This window comes from Amblyraja radiata, chromosome X (genome assembly GCF_010909765.2).
Source record: "Amblyraja radiata isolate CabotCenter1 chromosome X, sAmbRad1.1.pri, whole genome shotgun sequence".
Classification (NCBI taxonomy): domain Eukaryota; kingdom Metazoa; phylum Chordata; class Chondrichthyes; order Rajiformes; family Rajidae; genus Amblyraja; species Amblyraja radiata.
In genome coordinates, this window is record NC_045999.1 from 3980919 (window position 1) to 4000838 (window position 19920).

Consider the following 19920-nt stretch of genomic DNA (forward strand, 5'->3'; position numbering starts at 1 on the left):
GTTGTGCAGTCATTTGAATGCTAAAAATCAATCAGCATTTGAACACTGTATCAGATGCCATGATGTAAATTGTGCAGATCTTTTCCATATAAATCCTCCGCATTTACAATGCTCCTTAAAATGTCACAACATGAATATACAACTAATCACATTTGAAGTGGGGTAGCAATTGCCAATGTTGAAACAGACGTGAAACAAAAACTCCAAAGAAGAAGACTGAAGTTCATGCACCACTTATGACCCTGTCCCACGCAATTTTTTAGGCAATCGCCACATGGTCGCCAGGGTGTCGCCTGTATGGTCTCCTGAGTCGCCTAAAGAGTCGTACCTTTTTTCTGGTCATAGAAACATAGAAACATAGAAAATAGGTTGCGGAGGAGGCCATTCGGCCCTTCGAGCCAGCACCGCCATTCATTGTGATCATGGCTGATCGTCCCCTATCAATAACCCGTGCCTGCCTTCTCCTCATATCCATTGACTCCACTAGCCCCTAGAGCTCTATCTTAAAACTCTCTCTTAAATCCATCCAGTGATTTGGCCTCCACTGCCCTCTGTGGCAGGGAATTCCATAAATTCACAACTCTGGGTGAAAAAGTTTTTTCTCACCTCAGTCTTAAATGACCTCCCCTTTATTCTAAGACTGTGGCCCCTGGTTCTGGACACGCCCCACATTGGGAACATTTTTCCTGCATCTAGCTTGTCCAGCCCTTTTATAATTTTATATGTTTCTATAAAATCCCCCCTCAGCCTTCTAAACTCCAGTGAATACAAGCCCAGTCTTTTCAATCTTTCCTCATATGACAGTCCCGCCATCAAAAGGGATCAATCTCACGAACCTACGCTGCACTGCCTCAATCGCAAGGATGTCCTTCCTCAAATTAGGAGACCAAAACTGGACGCAGTACTCCAGATGTGGTCTCACCAGAGCCCTATACAACTGCAGAAGAAACTTGCCGCTGGGTTTTGAAATGTTCAAAGCTTTTTGGCGACAGTCACAGCCTGTGGGCTTGACGCCAACGCCTGTAGCCTGACGTAGGTGCTGTCACCAGGGTGACGTAGATTGTCGACGGTGCTAACTTCGATGAATTCCATTAGCGACTGCGTACATCAACCTACGTCAACCGCCAACAGGTACCGGCGACTGAATTGTCCTAACTTAACGTAGGTTATCGAAGGTGGTCGTCCTAATCGGTCGCCGGTTGTCGGTAGCTTGCTGTAGCTTGCCGTCGACTAGGAGGTAGGTTGTCGTAGACATTGTCGTAGCGGGGGTCCAGTCGCTGTTTTTTCGGCGACCTGTTACGACTATGAGAGTCGCCAGCAGTCGCCAAAAAAATCACCTAAGTGGGACAGACCCTTTGGAAACAAGCAACTGCAGATGCTGGTTTACAAAATCAGACACAAAGTGCAGGAGTAACTCTGTGCGGCAGGCAGTACCTCTGGAGAACACGTGGAGGAGATATTTTGATAGGATCAGTCTGAAGAAGGGTCCCAACCCGAAATGTCACCTATACAGAGATGCTGCCTGACCCATTGAGTTGCTCCAGAACTTTGAGTCTACTTTGGGTGAAAGACATCCTTTGGGGCTGTGACAATCTAAAATTCTACATACACTTTACAAAGAAATATTTATACACAAGTTTTGGGAAACTGCCTGCGTGTTCCAAGTCCACAGTAAAAAACCTCCGTAAAGCATAGTGTGAAATGCAGTTCCTCAGTAACACATGTAATTGAGGGCATATTCTGCGTTAATATATCAGCCTGTAGCAATCTACATTGACATGTTAGCAATGGGATTGATAGCCGTGAGTTAAGTCTCTTAACTTAGTGAGTGCTAACCGTTGAGCTAAGATTGATATTAACCAACCATCAGGAGCTAGCAGCTATTTACAACAAACTTTCAGCAAAATAAGACATTCCAAGTGCTTCATTCGTACAGGATTTATTGGTCGAAGTGGCCACAGACGTGGTCTGAAAGAGGGTGTAGCGAGAAGGCTCTGGGTCAGGATCAGATCCAGACTGTCGGATGAGACGTCAACAGGTGAGATACAGGGTCGGTGAGGAACTGGATTCAAGGTTAAGGGCCTGTTCCACCAGCATGCGACTGTATGCGTTTGGCACGACCAAACGGAAGCGGAGTTCGCGCTAAGTTCGCGGTAAGTACGCGCGGGACGTAATTTACGTCATACACACCAATCAGCTGGGCAGGAGGCGAGCCGACTGAATTTGGTCGTCGCACGGCGTCGGGCTGTGACGTCATCGCGCAACGGCACGCCGGGCGGTGACGTCATCGCGCAACGCCACTCGCTATGCGTACGCCGTCAAGAAGCTGCGTACGCCCTCAATGCGCCTGTGGGCCGACAGGCCGTTGGCGTGCGGACAGTGTGGGATTTTCGGAGCCCCGTGCGATGTTGGGACCAGCCCCACACAACTCCATACGCCTCCGCGGTTCGCAGTGGGAACGCACGGCCGTACGCCTCAAGCGACCACGCTATTGCATGCTGGTGGGACAGGCCCTTTATGGGGAGAAGGCAGGAAAATGGGGGGAAATTGATCAACCACGATAGCCCGAATGGTCTAATTCTGCTCCTATGACTCACAAACTTATGAAGATACACAGTGAATCTTTGTAAAGAAGCGTGATGTTGTTAATGTTTGAGGTATGCATTAGAGGATAGAGTGATAAAAAACTGGTCTGTCAGTGGGATCAACGCAGGTTACATTCCCTCTTTGAAACAAGTGGCAGCAAAGCATGGTACATTCACTCTGTTCCGACAAGTAGTTTGTGGCACGATCGATCCATGGACATTGATTGATCTGACTAACTCTCAGAAGAATACAATGAGGCCATGGCTCCTCACAGGGTGGAGCAGAGGAGATGTGGTCACCTGTTGCGACTGGAAGACTCTGTGGGAATCGTCTCCTCGTGGCCAGACCCCATGTCTTGTGAGTCCCAGGGCAGCGTGTCGAGAGTTATGCCCCGCCGTTCCCCAAACACCCGCTCCTGCAGTTCGATGATATCGTGTCTGAAGTCCGCCATCACCAGCAGCAGGAAATCAAATGACCCAGGTGGACCCTGCACAATGAAAAGATCCAAAATCCAATAACGCATCGATCCAAGAATATTCAGGTTCAGGAATAGCTTCTTCCCAACAACCATCAGACTGTTGAACACATCACAACACCACCCTATGAATTAGGGTAGACAAAGGTGCTGGAGAAACACAGCGGGTGCAGCAGCATCTATGGAGGGAAGGAAATAGGCAACGTTTCGGGCCGAAACCCTTCTTCAGTCTGAAGAAATGTTTCGGCTCAAAACGTTGCCTATTTCCTTCGCTCCTATGAATTAGGGGCTGCCCGAGACTCTCCAATCAACCGAAATGCTACCTCTTTTCACCCGATCCCTTTCCCTTTATGTCTTTAGTCAAATCATTCTAACCTCTGAATAATGTCTGCATATACCCGGGGCTTCATGGTGGCACAGCGGTAGAGTTGCTGCCTTACAGCGCCAGAGACCCGGGTTCGATCCTGACTACGGGTGGAGTCTGTACGGAGTTTGTACGTTCTCCCCGTGACCTGCGTGGGTTTTCTCCGGGATCTTCGGCTTCCTCCCACACTCCAGAGACGTACAGGTTTGTAGGTTAATTGGCTTAGGTAAAATTGAAAATTGCCCCTAGTGTGCGTAGGATAGTGAGTGGATGCCGTCTGTCCCGCTGAGTTACTCCAGCTTTTTGTGCCTATAATCGGTTTAAACCCGCATCTGCAGTTCCTCCCTACACTCACATTTGCACAATGTTCAGGCACAGAAAAAAACCTGACCTTTTCTTTCCCCTACCTGCTGCAAATTCCATTCCTGTTGTTGTTTCATCTTTAATGCTTTCTTAGACTTCCTGAGCTGAAGTTAAAGGCACCTGTGCACGTCAGCAATCTATGATGTGTAACATCAAAGTCCCATTAAACTGGAGAGAGCACAAAGTGTTTCCAGGTGCAGCAGCTGTTGCTTTTGTGCAAGTGTTGCCGAGGGTGCAGGAAGGTCTCCCACCTACAGTGCAGAATCATGCAGTTCCGTGCATGGGGGGCAAGGAACTGCAGATGCTGGTTTACACCGAAGATGGACACAAACCCTGCTGGAGTAACTCAGCGGGACAGGCAGCATCTCTGGAGGGAAGGAATGGGTGACGTTTCGGGGTCGAGACCCTTTGAGTTTTAGTTTGCATAGAGAATAATCCATGGGAGGCTAGCCACGAATCGATGTTTATAGTGAGTTAACGAAACGTGGATGAGGGTTTCTGTAGCTGACGAGTTGAGGCAGAGATAGATAGAGGCAGAGGTGGGGATGGTGTGGAGACATGCCCTGCAACTGATCTGACTATGAAATCCCACACCAAGGTTGCAAATGATTTATAACCATATAACCATATAACAATTACAGCACGGAAACAGGCCATCTCGGCCCTTCTAGTCCGTGCTGAACACTTACTCTCACCTAGTCCCATCTACCTGCACTCAGACCATAACCCTCCATTCCTTTCCCGTCCATATAACTATCCAGTTTATTTTTAAATGATAAAATCGAACCTGCCTCCACCACTTCCTCTGGAAGCTCATTCCACACAGCTACCACTCTCTGAGTAAAGAAGTTCCCCCTCATGTCACCCCTAAACTTCTGTCCCTTAATTCTCAAGTCATGTCCCCTTGTTTGAATCTTCCCTACTCTCAGTGGGAAAAGTTTATCCATGTCAACTCTGTCTATCCCTCTCATCATTTTAAAGACCTCTATCAAGTCCCCCCTTAACCTTCTGCGCTCCAAAGAATAAAGACCTAACCTTTCTCTGTAACTTAGTTGCTGAAACCCAGGCAACATTCTAGTAAATCTCCTCTGTACTTTCTCTATTTTGTTGACATCCTTCCTATAATTAGGCAACCAAAATTGTACCCCATACTCCAGAATTGGCCTCACCAATGCCTTGTACAATTTTAACATTACATCCCAACTTCTATACTCAATGCTCTGATTTATAAAGGCCAGCACTTGGATCAGTCTCAGAGTGTTGCCATGCTTGGTAGCTCGAGGTGTGGGTGAAGGCATGTGTGCGCTTGAGGATTAGAGGAGCCAAGTCTTGATATTTATTGTGACATGGCTGGTTATGCCTATTTTGCTCTTTTTAGTCTGTCAAGCCTCTTTGGAAATCTATGGAGCATTTACATTCAACCCAGAAACCACCCACCATATCTTACCTGTAACCTTCGCTCCCTGCAACGTTCCAACTTCGGTTTGTTTCGCCGGACAGACAGCATCTCTGGAGAAAAAGGAACAGGTGATGTTTCGGGACGAGACCACTCTTCAGACTTCAGCCTCCAACCTGAAGAAGAGTCTCGATCTGAAATATCATCTGTTTCTTCTCTGAAGAGATGCTGCCTGTCCCGCTGAGTTAAGGGTCCCACTTTCATGACCCAATTCACAACCTTTTTTACTCGTGGGCATTTTTCATCAGGTTAGAAAAACGCCCCGACCTACTTGATGCCACGAGTACCTACGACTAGCATCACGGCCTGCTACGACTTAGCTACGACCTCGTGACGACCATGCTGCGAGTATGAGTCAAGGGCAAACTCGGCAGAGGTGGTAAATTAGGTCGTGAAAGTGGGATAGGCCCTTTACTCCAGCTTTTTGTGCCCATCTTCGGTTTCAAACCAGCATCTGCAGTTCCTTCCTACGCACTTGTTTCACTGGATGTTCCTCTCAGCTCTCTAATTCCCAGCCAGACCCTCAATATTTCCCCTTCCTTCCGTCCCGATGTAAGGAAACACATCTTCACACATATACAGGCAGTGAGGAATGTGTCAATTGAAAACACCGAACGTGAGATGGTTAGGTAAGGGTTCTCTTAAAACGTTGCCACTCATTTTAAGGCCATGCCCTCTAGCCTTTCATATGACCACCCACGGAAAAATGATTCTGACTGAAACGCACATTACGTTCATTTTACACCCCAGCGGTATGAACATTGAATTCTCCAATTTCAGGTAGTCCCTCTTTCCCCTCCTCTTCCCAGCATCCCCACAGCCCACTGTCTCCGCCTCTTCCCGCCCCCCACCCCCACATCAGTCTGAAGAAGGGTCTCGACCCGAAACGTTGCCTATTTCCTTCGCTTCATAGATGCTGCTGCACCCGCTGAGTTTCTCCAGCATGTTTGTCCACCTTACATTAAGCCACACTCGGTTCTCTTACCGCTAGTCCCCTTGGGCCAGGAAGTCCCCGGTCACCCTAGAAAGCAACAGCAAGGTTTACAAGTTAATAGTTGTCACTTAAACCATATGTAAACAAAGTCATCTTTCCCAGTTTTGTTTCATGGCCTTTGAGAACAGACGTGCCTTATCACTCACTCTGAATAGTAGATACTCCTCCTGCAGCAGCATTTGCATGTCCTAACTAAATTATAAAAAAAACATAAGGTCTTCAGCTCATAAGTGACTTGAGCAGAATTAGTCTTCCCCAAGGTTTCCGTGCGGTTCCCGGAGGTTTTTGTCAGTCTTCCTACCTGCTTCCACTACCTGCAACCTCCGGCAACCACCTGCAACCTCCGGGAACCGCACGGAAACCTTGGGTGGGGGCGTAAAGTCTCCAGAGGTTTCCGTTCAGGTTTCCTAAGTGGGACAGGGGCATCAAGTGGACAGTGTAGCGAAGAAGGTGTATGGCATATGTTAATAAGTGATAGGAGCAGATTTAGGCCATTCGGCCCATCCAGTCTACTCCCCCATTCAATCATGGCTGATCTATCTCTCCCTCCCATCCCCATTCTCCTGCCGTCTCCCCATAACCCCTGACACCTGCACTAATAAAGAATACATCTATCTCGGTCTTAAATATGTCCTCCACAGCATTCTTCTGAAACCTTTCTTGGGACCGTTCTTCTGAAACATTGCCTATCCATGTCCTCCAGAGATGCTGCCTGACCTGCTCAGTTACTCCAGCACTTTGGCTCTTGCTCAAGATTCCAGCATCTAGTTCCTCGTTCCACTGCCCTCTCCAATACCCAAGCGAGCCACTTTGCTGTTCCAAACCATCACGAATCGGTGTCATTTAGTACGTAAAATATTTAAGAAGGAACTGCAGATGCTGGAAAATGGAAGGCAGACAAAAATGCTGGAGAAACTCAGCGGGTGCAGCAGCATCTATGGAGCGAAGGAAATAGGCAACGTTCAGGGCCGAAACCCAAAGGAAATAGGCAACGTTTCAGGGCCGAAACCCAAAGGAAATAGGCAACGTTTCAGGGCCGAAACCCAAAGGAAATAGGCAACGTTTCGGGTCGAAACCCGAAGGGTTTCGGGACGAAACGTTGCCTATTTCCTTCGCTCCATAGATGCTGCTGCACCCGCTGAGTTTCTCCAGCATTTTTGTCTAGTATGTAAAATAACCGGGTATATTCAACTTGGCAGCATTTCGATGACTATCTTGATGTGTATCTCCAAAGGTTTGTCGGTAAATTGGCTTCAGCAAAATTGTAAGTTATCCCTAGTGGGTAGGGATAGTGCTAGTGTACAGGGGTGATCGCTGGTCGATGTGGACTCAGTAGGTCGAAGGTCCCGTTTCCATGCTGCAATCTCTAAAGTCTAGAGTCTAAATCTTGAAACAGGCTCTAAAGTGGTTTCTTAACAAAAAAAGGTTGCTCAGGAGAGGAGTTAAATATTACCGTACCTTCATTCCATTCTTCCCCGGAGTCCCAGTTGCGCCCTAGAAATGAAATAGATATGTTTAAAGTGTATAATATTTACATCTGAGTGCACAACTTTCAATGGCAAGTTACTCTATTGATGGGTAAGGGAAGCCTGTGCAAATCTCCCCAGGGATCAGAGGAGCTTATTTCAGTTCAGTTCAGGTTAGTTTATTGTCACGTGTACCGAGGTACAGTGAAAAGCTTTTGTTGCGGGCTAACCAGTCAGCAGAAAGACAACATATGATTACAATCGAGCCATTTACAGTGTACAGATACATGATAAGGGAATAACGTTCAGTGCAAGGTAAACATAGAAACATAGAAATTAGGTGCAGGAGTAGGCCATTCGGCCCTTCGAGCCTGCACCGCCATTCAATATGATCATGGCTGATCATCCAACTCAGTATCCCGTACCTGCCTTCTCTCCATACCCTCTGATCCCAAGGGCCACATCTAGCTCCCTCTTAAATATAGCCAATGAACTGGCCTCGACTACCTTCTGTGGCAGAGAGTTCCAGAGATTCACCACTCTCTGTGTGAAAAATGTTTTTCTCATCACGGTTTTAAAGGATTTCCCCCTTATCCTTAAGCTGTGACCCCTTGTCCTGGACTTCCCCAACATCGGGAGCAATCTTCCTGCATCTAGCCTGTCCAACCCCTTAAGAATTTTGTAAGTTTCTATAAGATCCCCTCTCAATCTCCTAAATTCTAGAGAGTATAAACCAAGTCTATCCAGTCTTTCTTCATAAGACAGTCCTGACATCCCAGGAATCAGTCTGGTGAACCTTCTCTGCACTCCCTCTAGGGCAATAATGTCCTTCCTCAGATTTGGAGACGAAAACTGTACGCAATACTCCAGGTGTGGTCTCACCAAGACCCTGTACAACTGCAGTAGAACCTCCCTGCTCCTATACTCAAATCCTTTTGCTATGAAAGCTAAAGACAGCAAGATCCGATCAAGGATAGTCCCTGGGTCACCAATGAGGTAGTTAGTAGTTCAGCACTGCTGTCTGGTTGTGGTAGGATGGTTCAGTTGCCTGATAACAGCTCTGGGAAGAAACTGTTCCAGAATCTGGAGGTGTACCTTTTCACACTTCTTTTTGCCCGATGGGAGAGGGGAGAAGAGGGAGTGGCCGGGGTGCGACTGGTCCTTGATGATGCTGCTGGCCTTGCCGGGGCAGCGTGAGGTGTAGATGGATTCAATGGAAGGGAGGTTGGTTTGTGCGATGGTCTGGGCTGCATCCATAATTCGCTACAATTTCTTGCTGTCTTGGATGGAGCTGTTCCAAAACTAAGCTGGCAACACCATGAGTTAAAAAAAACCGCTTGGTCTTGCCAATGTACAGGATTAATTCCAGTGAGTACTAGCCCAGTCGACCCATTCTTTCATCATATGTCAGTCCCAAATGAACTTGGTGAATTAGGTTCATTGTGGAAGTTGCACTGGAAGCCCAAGTGTTAGTTTTGAACCCACGGCCGAGATTCGCACCCGTTGTCGCGAGGCACTGCAACACTCACCACTGGACCTCGCCTCCCTCGCTTCACGGAGAGCAGATCAGCGGTGGGGCCCATTGGACCCATGTGGCCCCTGGGACCCCGTGGGCCAGGGGCTCCCGGTGCACCCCCTGGCCCCACCGTTCCTCGATCTCCTGGGCGTCCAGGTGAACCTGGAGTGAGAGACAAGGGGGAAAGGCAAGGAATGGTTGTTGAGCTCAACCTATCATCGTGTTTACACTGAGAACCTATTATACAAGACCAGAGGAAAATAGGGGGGGGGAGATTGCAACCTTCACGTGGTCCGCCCTGTTTCGACGAATGCAATCAACCCGGCGTGCACAATCAAATAAGATCAAATAGAACAAGTCGTCTTACAACTTTATGCTGTGCACGCCATACGCAAGAAGAAGAAGAGGAAAATAGGAGTTAGACACAAAATGCTGGAGTAACTGGGTATCTCCCCCTCTCCCCCTCTCCCTCTCTTCCTCTCTTCCTCTCTTCCTCTCTTCCCCTCTCCCCCTCTCCCTCTCTCCCTCTCTTCCTCTCTCCCCCTCGCCCTCTCTCCCTCTCTCCCTCTCTCCTTCTCTTCCTCCCTCCCTCTCTCCCTCTCTCCCTCTCCCCCTCTCCCTCCCTCTCCCTCTCTCTCACTCCCTCTCTCTCCCTCTCTCTCTCTCCCTCTCCCTCTCTCCCTATCTCTCCCGCTCTCCCTCTCTCCCCCTCTCCCTCTCTCCCTCTCTCTCTCCCTCTCTCCCCCTCTCCCCCTTCCCCTCTCTCCCTCTCCCTCTCTCCCTCTCTCCCCCTCTATCACTTCCCCCCTCCCTCTCCCTCTCTCTCCCCCTCTCCCCCTCTCTTCCTCTCCCTCTCTCCCTCTCTTCCTCTCTCCCTCTCTTCCTCTCTCCCTCTCTCCCCTCTCCGCTCTCTCTCTCTCTCCCCCCTCTCTCTCCCTCTCCCCCTCTCCCTCTCTCTCTCTCCCTCTCTCTCTCTCCCTCTCTCCCTCTCTCTCTCTCTCTCTCGCCCACTCTCCCCCTCTCCCCCTCTCCCCCTCTCCCCCTCTCCCTCTCTCCCTCTAACTCTCTCTCTCGCTTGCTCTCTCTCTCCCTCTCTCCCTCTCTCCCTCTCTCCCTCTCTCCCTCTCTTCCTCTCTCCCTCTCTCCCTCTCTCTCCCCCCCTAGAATAAGGGGAGGCCATTTAGGACTGAGATGAGGAAAAATGTTTTCACCCAGAGAGTTGTGAATCTGTGGAATCCTTTGCCACGGAAGGCAGTGGAGGCCAATTCACTAGATGTTTTCAAGAGAGTTAGATATAGCTCTTAGGGCTAATGGAATCAAGGGATCTGGGGAGACATCAGGAACGGGGTCCTGATTTTGGATGATCAGACGTGATCATGTTGAAAGGCGGTGCTGGCTCGAAGGGCCGAATGGCCTACTCCTGCGCCTAGTTTCTATGTTTCCCTCTTCCTCTCAGCCCTCCCAATGCGGAAACAATGTATACGCACACAGTAGAAAAGGAAGGTAGACAAAAATGCTGGAGAAACTCAGCGGGTGAGGCAGCATCTATGGAGCGAAGGAAATAGGCGACGTTTCGGGACGAGACCCGGAAGGGTCTCGACCCGAAACGTCACCTATTCCTTCACTCCATAGATGCTTCCAGGTCTCGACCCGAAACCTATTCCTTCGCTCCATAAACGTCACCTATTCCTTCACTCCATAGATGCTGCCTCACCCGCTGAGTTTCTCCAGCACTTTTGTCTACCTTCAATTTTCCAGCATCTGCGGTTCCTTCTAACGTATTTTAACTTGTTAAGTATGGAAGCCATTTGAGGAAATGTGTGGTGTTATGTTTGTCTTGAAGCTGTCGTGGCACTGTAATTTCCTGAAAAAGGATTATTAAAGGTATAATCTAATCTAATCTAATCTAATCTAATCTAATCTAATCTAAAAAAGGAGGTGCCTTAACCATGAATGTACAGGTAACCGCCGGTGGAGCCACTGTCACCCCCCCCCCCCCCCCCCCCCCCCCCCCAGAGACCTGGGTTCAATCCCAACCTCAGATGCTGTCTGTGTGGAGTTCGCACACTCTCCCTGTGACCGCGTGGGTTTCCTCCGGGTGCTCCGGTTTCCTCCCACATCCCAAAGACGTACGGGTTTCGTAGGTCAATTGGCCCCTCTGTAAAATTGCCCCTGGTGTGTGGAGAGTGGCGGCGAAAGTGGGATAACATAGAACTATTCTTCTTCTTCTTGCGTATGTATGGCGTGCACAGCCTAAAGTTGTTGGTCAACTTGTTAGAGTTTTGACCGGAACTCGAAAGAGGGAGCACATTAGGCCAATGTTGGCCTCCCTTCACTGGCTCCCAGTGCACTTTCGAGTTCATTTCAAAATTCTTTTATTTGTTTTTAAATCATTGAATGGGCTCGCCCCGCCTTACCTCTCTGAGCTGCTCCACCTATATGCTCCTGCCCGATGCCTCAGGTCAGCTGATCAGCTGCTCCTTGAGGTACCAAGGTCTAAGCGGAAGCTCAGAGGGGATAGAGCCTTTTCTGTTGCTGCTCCAGCACTCTGGAACACCTTGCCGTTGCACATCAGACAGGCCCCCTCACTGTCCATCTTCAAATCCTCCCTAAAAACACATTTTTATTCTTTGGCTTTCGACACTGGCTGAGGCATTGCTCCTGTTCTTAGTGCTTTTAATGTCTTTTAATTTTTAGTGTGTTTTTTATAGTCCTTCGTTTTACGGTTTTTAATGGTTTTTAATGGTTTGTAATAGCTTTTTGTCCATGAGTTCTCATGTACAGCACTTTGTGGCAACTGCAGTTGTTTAAAGTGCTTTATAAATAAAGTTATTATTATTATTATTATTGTTTGTGCACGTCGGGTTGGTTGCATTCGTTGAAGCAGGGTGAAGGTTGCAATCTCCCACCTCATAGAGAACTACTGTGAGCAGTTGATCGCTGGTCGGTGTGTAGTGAAGAGCCTGTTTCCATGTTGTATCTCTAAACTGAACTAAAGACAGATGGACTGGAGAGCAGAAGTTGAAGGGCACAGGCTTCGAGGTGTTTAGTGACGGAGAGGGAAGATCAACGTTCTCTGGCCGTTTGAAGATACTGTAACTCATCCATGTTTCTGCAAGGTTAAACGCCAATGTCTGTGCAGCTAAGCAAAACTCTCCCTTTCCAATCCTTTGTAGAGGAAGCCAAGTATTCCAATCATCATCTGAGCATATCCAGATCACCAGCTTTTGCTACTCTATCATCAGGACCTGGCATTGGGCATAAAAAACGGGAGATGGTCTTTTTATCCAATTTGTTACATCAAAGCTGATCTGTGGCTCAAACTCAGTGCCTACCTTTGATCTGTGTCCATCAATGCTTCGAGCAACAAAAATCTGTCAATGACCCAGGATTACTTAGAACAGAAAACAGTTCTGGGTAGGAACAGGCCCTTCAGTCCACCGTGTCTGTGCCAAACAAGTTGATCTCTCTGATCTCCTCTGCCTACATGTGATCCATATCCCTCCATTCCAACTACCAGTCTCCAAATTTGACTTTAGAAATACAGCGTGGAAACATGCCCAAGAATGAACTGCAGATGCTGGAAAATCGAAGGTAGACAAAAGTGCACTCAGCAGGTGCGGCAGCATCTATGGAGCGAAGGAAATAGGCAACGTTTCGGGCCGAAAACCCTTCTTGAGACCCTTTGGCCCACCGAGTCCGCACCAATGATCAACTCATACACCAACACTCTCTTAAGGGCCTGTCCCACTTACGCGATTTGCTTCGGCGACATTTCGTCATAGTGGCCGAAAATGTTCAAAATGTTGAAAATCCAGCGGCGACCAGAAAAAGGTACGATGCTTTGGGCGACTACTCACGACCATACACGTACAGTGGCGCAGCGGTAGAGTTGCTGCCTCACAGCGCCAGAGGCCCGGGTTCGACCCTGCTGTCTGTACGGAGTTTGCACGTTCTCCCCATGCCCAGCTTTTATTTTCTCCGGGTGCTCCGGTTTATGCCGGCCATCGAAGCTAGTCCAGTTTCCTCGCATTTGACCCATATCTGAACCCTTTTTTGTACAATATGGCTCTGAGAGTTCCAGCACGCGACAGGCCAGCATAACTGCAGAGTATCTCCTCACCAGCTCCTAATTGGTTTTTTTATTCTTTGAATCTGAATTCCTGGAGTTGGCCAGCTCCAAGCTGGCTTCTGGCACTCGGGCTGTTAAATCAGCTTTGAGTAGCGAGGTTGCCAACAATGAATGAACTTATTCCTTGAGGCTTCATCTCGTGACCTCTACCACTTCCAACCTCCCCAGTCAAACATACAACCCCCTCGAACGGCCTCTCCCATATCTAATATTTTATGTAAACAGCAAAATGTGACAAAAGTTGAACGTTTTGTTTTTAATGCAACATAATTCTGCAGGCAGAGTTAATTCCAAAGATATTCCTGGCTAAGAGACAGCAACAACTTCCATTTATGTTTTTAATTGTGTAATTTTTATACATATAAACAATCACCATCAATCACAATCGCAATAATAATACTTTATTAGCCGAGTATGTTTTGCAACACACGAGGAATTTCATTTGCCAAGTCAGTCATACAAATAAAAAGCAACAAAACACACAAAACACATTTTAACATAAACATCCACCACAGTGACTCCTCCACATTCATCACTGTGATGGAAAGCGAAAAAAAGTTCAAATCCCTTCCCTTCTACACTCTCCAGTGGTCGGGGGTCTCAAGCCTTCCGTTGACGGGACGATGTTGACTCCCGTAGCCAGCGGTCGAGCCCTCTGCGTCGGGGCGATCAGCTCCCGCATCGGGGGGATGTCAGCTCCCCCGCGCCAGCAATCGGACCCCGTGTCGGGGCTGGACGAGCCTCTGCGCCGCTGGAGCTCCCGACTAGCCTCTCCCGAGACTGCGAGCTCTCGATGGTTGGAGCGATCCCAGGCAAGGGACCGGCTCCGATGTTAAGTCCACGCACCGCGGTGGAGCACAAAGCCAGTCCAAGGAGACCTCCATCTCCATCGATGGTAGGCCGCAGAGCGACCGGAGATGCGATCCAGAAAATAATCGCATCTCCGGCAAGGTAAGAAACTGAAAAAAAGTTATTGAACTTCAATGGGAGGGAAAGTTACAGAGACAGGATAAAGTGAGAGCCAGGATGAATTTGTAAACAACGAGGTGAATTTTCAAATCCTGACCAGAACTGGCAAACTGTTGTCCGTGAGCAAAGGGAATGTTGAATGAACAATAGTTGGTCGAGAGCGTTCTCCTTTGACATAAACAAAATACTGCAGGTTGTTTTGTTACAGTCTAGATTTATTGTTGTCAAGTGAAAAGCTTTATTCTCCATGCTATCCAGTCAAATCAGATAATACTACTCATAAATACAATTGAGCCAAACTCAAGCGCAACAGCGGCAGACACTCGGGTTCGATCCTGTCTGTACAGAGTTTGTACGTTCTCCCTGTGACCGTGAGGGTTTTTTCCGGGTGCTCCAAGTTCCTCCCACATTCTAAAGACGTGCATGTTTGTAGAATAATTGGCTTCTGTAAATTGTCCTTCGTGTAGAATGAGTGATGGGTGGTTGGAACAGACTCGGTGGGCCCAAGCGCCTCTGTCCACGTTGTATCTCCAAACTAAACTAAACTAAACTGAGGTGGAGCGCAGGGAAAGATACAGAGTGCAGAATATAGTTCTCAGCGCTTAGCATAACAGGTCCAGAGACAAAGTCCAATGCCCGCAATGATACCAAGGAGAATCAGACCGCACCCTAGCTCATGGGAGGATGGTTCAGATACCCGATAACACAGGAGAAGAAACTGTTCCTGATGTTGTCATGTTGAGCAAAAAACTATTTTGCTGAAGAAACTCAGCAGGTCAAGCAGCATCTGCGGAGGGTAAAGGGCCTCTCCCACTTGGGCGACCTAATCCGCGAGTTCTGGCGAGTTTGCCCTCGACTCATACTCGCAGCGAGGTCGTAGGAGGTCTTTGTAACTCTCCTTCATGCTCGAGAGTGGTCCCCGTGTGCTCGAGGCCTCAGCTAGGTTCAACATGTTGAAAAATGCCCGCGAGTAAAAAAAGGTCGCCTTGGAAAAAAATCGATACTTTTTTTACTCGTAGGTTTAGTCATTGTAGGTCGTGGTAGGTCGGCATGTTAGTCGTAAGTAATCGAGGGTAGTCTAAGGTAGTTGTAGATAGTCTTCATCATAGTCGAAGGGAGGTCGAAGGAGATCGAAGGGGGTCATCTTCACTCTCCACTATTCAGTGTCCAATTTTCCCGAAGTTAGTTGTAGCTAGTCTTCAACATAGTTGAAGGAGGTCTTCAACATGACATTTTTTTCAAACTCCCCTAAACTCTTCTAAACCTGCCAATTAGGTCGCCCAAGTGGGACAGCCCCAGAAGGAATTGTTACCAATTCATATTGAGCTACCCTGCACCAGGATTGATCCTTCACTTGGCGTCTGGTTTCGTGCGATGAAGTATTAACTTCCCTCAGAAATCTGAGCGTCAGAATGATCATGTAATAAATTGTTCCTGGCATTCTTCTCGTTTGAACTAGTGAAACCGCTAAAGTCATCTGCTCCTTAACAACACACATTCCTTTCACCGGCACGAGTGTTGTCTTTAGGACATAGCGTTCCATACAATCACTCACAATGCAGTCGGCAACCAGAGATGGCTAACAACAAGTTGGCAACATATTCTTGACTGCTTTAGGTTTGCCTTGGATTTCAGCCACGGCAGCCCAAGAGATTTTAGCCATGAAAGCATTTTTCAACGACATGTCAAAGGCACAACGCTTTGACGGTATATCATGTGAGTTGTAAATAATCAACAGTGTGTCCAGCTTCCTACATGAACGCAATAAACACATTCTAATTCACAGTCCTGTTTTTTTCTTCAAATTTCGTTGTGAAACTCTCAACTCCAAAGACATTGAAGTGAAGTGCATAAAATTCTAAGAGGTCCAGCTTTAGAGAGCAATAGACACAAAAAGCTGGGCTAACTCAGCGGGTCAGACAGCATCTCTGGAGAAAAGGAATAGGTCACGTTTCGGGTCGAGACTTCTGAAGATGCTGTCTGACCCGCTGAGTTACTCCAGCTTTTTGTGTCTATCTTCGGTTTAAAGCAGCGTCTGCAGTTCCTTCCCACACAGAGAGAGTGTGATACCTGTTTCCATGTGCTCAGAAATCAATATCCCGGGGCACTAATTTAAACTAAGTGGTGGAAGGAAGGTGAGCAGGGATTATTTACCTCCGGAGTGTCGTAGTGGTCGAGAACTCGCCGCCTCACCAAATACAGGCAATTAGGGCTAGCTTCAAGTACACCCTTGCATCCCCTCTCTCTCCGTCCTTCCCTCACCCTAGGCGTCATACTAGTTTCGGTGTCGGCCTGTTGAGTTTCACCTACCCCACAGCCAACAATGGACCATTGTGGGCTCCATCTTTCTTTGATCATCTTTGCATTCTGCATATCTTTCATTCATTAATCAGGTACAGGATACTGAGTTGGATGATCACTAGCCTGTGCCTGGCCCATATCCCTCCGAACCGGCAGCATGTCCCGTCCCGTGAAGCCTCTCTCTCTTCCACCAAACCACCAGTCATTTCTTCATTGAACTGAAGCAGGATCAAGTGAAAAAGTCTGAAGTAGGGTCTCGTCCCGAAACGTCACCCATTCCGTCTATCCAGAGATGCTGCCCCCCCCCCCCCCGCACTGAGTTACTCCAGCATGGTGTAAACCAGCATCTGCAGTTGCTTCCGACACATCACTCTAAACCGTTCTTATCCAAGTAACCTCCTCCAGACCCTCTCCAATGCTAGCAAATTCTTAAGGGGTTGGACAGGCTGGATGCAGGAAGATTATTCCCGATGTTGGGGAAGTCCAGAACTAGGGGTCACAGTTTAAGGATAGGAGGGAAGTCTTTTAGGACCGAGATGAGAAAATCATTTTTCACACAGAGAGTGGTGAATCTGTGGAATTCTCTGCCACAGAAGGTAGTTGAGGCCACAGTTCATTGGCTATATTTAAGAGGGAGTTAGATGTGGCCCTTGTGGCTAAAGGGATCAGGGGGTATGGAGAGAAGGCAGGGATGGGATACTGAGTTGGATGATCAGCCATGATCATATCGAATGGCAGTGCAGGCTCGAAGGGCCGAATGGCCTCTACTCCTGCACCTATTTTCTATATTTCTATGTTTCTATCCTTTCTCAGATAAGGGGCCCCAAACTGCTCACAATATTCCAAATCTGGCCTCACCAGTACCTGATGCTGTCCATGTTCCTGTCCAAATATATTTTACATGTTGTTGGTGGAAGAGCTCATGGTTTTAAAGCAGAGAAAATGATTGTCCCTGCTACTGCTGCCAATAATCTTCAATGTCTAACCCACTGACTTGGAGCTGAACAATGCAAGTGTCCTTTTCTGCTGCAAACACATCTGATTCTAGGAAACAACATTTGATCTCATTGTAGTTGGGGCATGCTCTTGAAATGTCCTCAGGGCTGCATTTTGAAATATCGTGTTAAACATACATTGCTTTAAAAACACAGGCAGAAGTTCAAAACAAAATGAGTGAAGCAGTTTTTTTTCCCCTCAATCTTGCCCGTACTTGATTTGCGTTCCCAATCTCCAACTTGTAAATCTTATTAATGGGTCTAATTACTCTGTTATTTACACTGCAATTTAATTATTCCAAAACTACTCTTTGATCTGCTTGTCAAAAAAACGAATTAAGACAGGGGAAGCTGGAACTGAATGTTGGTTTATTTGCCAGGGTAATGGAATCGTATTTATCTAGCACACTGCTTGGACTCTGCATGTTCTGAAATACTTGGAGTTTGGAAGAATGAGGGGGGAACTCTTTGAAACATACAGGATAGTGAAAGGCTCTAGAGTGGATGTTGAGAGGATGTTTCCATTAGTGAGCGAGTCTGGGACTAGAAACATAGAAAATAGGTGCAGGAGTAGGCCATTCGGCCCTTCGAGCCTGCGCTGCCATTCAATATGATCATGGCTGATCATCCAACTCAGTATCCTGTACCTGCCATCTCTCCATACCCTCTGATCCCTTTAGCCACAAGGGCCACATCTAACTCCCTCTTAAATATAGCCAATGAACTGGCCAAAAGAACATATGATTCTGTTACATTCTGGTTGTAGTTTGGTTGTTTGTTTGTTTGTCTTTTTGCACAAAGTCCGTGAGCATCGCCACTTTTCATTTCACTGCACATCTCGTATGCGTATGTGACGAATATACTTGACTTGATACTTGATTTCTTGTCAGACCGAGGTCTGAAATTTGTTTTTGCATACAGCCATACAGTATCCACAATGATTGTAATCATGTATAGTCTTCTCACTGACTGGATAGCACGCAACAATAAGTTATTCGCTGTGACAATAATAAACTGAACTGAGTGTAAACTGGAATGGGAGCTGAACGCACCTCGATCCCACAGAAAGCCTAAGGAGAAGGTAATTGACGATAAATAACGACTCACTGACAGCATCGAGGCGTCATTAACCATGTTGCCAAGTCTCGCAATGAATATACGTGAAACAAAACAATAATAATTAGTGGTTCACATGCAGTTCCGTTGAGCAGGTAACTCTTGCATCAAAACTTTGTACATTGTGCTTGTGGTTTGGGATAATTGGTTCACAATGACACTGTATTACACCCTTGCGAAACAGTCCAAGATAATGTTGGCTGGAACAAACCATCAGTCGAACCATCACCTGCCACATTACAGCACAAATATTGTTGATGCAATACCAACAGGATTATTGTGCAACATTGTGTATTAATAATCGTGGTATTTCAATGATGAAATCTTCCTGGCATTTTATCGCAAGTTTTTTCAAAAGGCTTATTTGCTCAAGGGATATGATTATCGATGACATTTGTGGCCACATCATATTGTCTTTGGCAGCGCTTTGTGTGTGAAACAAAATGTGTCAGCAGGCATGTAACAGTTCACGCAATGGTGTCGGCTGTAACTCATCCATCTAGATCATAGAACGTAGAACAGTACGTCATAGGTACAGATCCTTTGGCCCACAATGTCTGTGCCGAACATGATGCCAAGAAAATATCCTACAGCGAGCAAGATGGACCACTCGACGAAAAAGACGTAGTACGGCCACGGGCAGATTCGTGGGTGATTTTCGGCCCCATTTCCGTAACCGGCTCCCGTCTCCGCGCCAAAGATCCCGCCGTAGCGGAGCAAAGATACTAGTGCGGAGACGGAAGCCGGTTACGGAAACATCCCTCGTAAAAATCAAAGTTATTTGGTGAAAATCCTCTCCACGTTTTCGGAATTTTAATTTATTAACACAAACTGTTCCCCCGCAACGTTGATTACACTGCGGGTCGGGTCGGGTCCGGTTACTGAAATGGATGAAAAAAAGGCCCACGTTGCGCTCTGTTACGTACTACACGTCAGCCCAGTGCATTTAGCAGGAGTGGTCTATCTTGCTCCGCTATAGGATCTTTGATGCCAAGTTAAACATATCTCCTCTGCCTGCACGTAATCCATATCCCTCCATTCCCCGCATATCCATGTGCCTATCTAAACCTAGCCTACCGCTGCGCCACTGTGGTGCTCTCAGGGCAATTTACAGTGAACTCCACTTGTGATTTGTGTATGCTTTTACTGGGAGACAGAAAAGATACCCAGTCTCTTTAGAGCAATTC

The 19920-nt window shown here is 47.4% G+C and overlaps 1 protein-coding gene across 1 annotated transcript in view; it reads right to left on the reverse strand.

Annotated features, from left to right (window-relative positions):
* Window positions 1-2423: 2423 nt before the first annotated feature.
* Window positions 2424-19920, reverse strand: part of LOC116968242 (collagen and calcium-binding EGF domain-containing protein 1-like) — a 93826-nt gene continuing 76329 nt past the window's right edge. The window contains exons 8-11 of the mRNA XM_033014924.1: window positions 9234-9382; window positions 7697-7732; window positions 6230-6265; window positions 2424-3073 (exon numbers count right to left, since the gene is read on the reverse strand). Coding sequence (XP_032870815.1) covers window positions 2882-3073; window positions 6230-6265; window positions 7697-7732; window positions 9234-9382 — 413 coding nt within the window. The 3' untranslated portion in view covers window positions 2424-2881. The remainder of the gene's footprint in view (window positions 3074-6229; window positions 6266-7696; window positions 7733-9233; window positions 9383-19920) is intronic.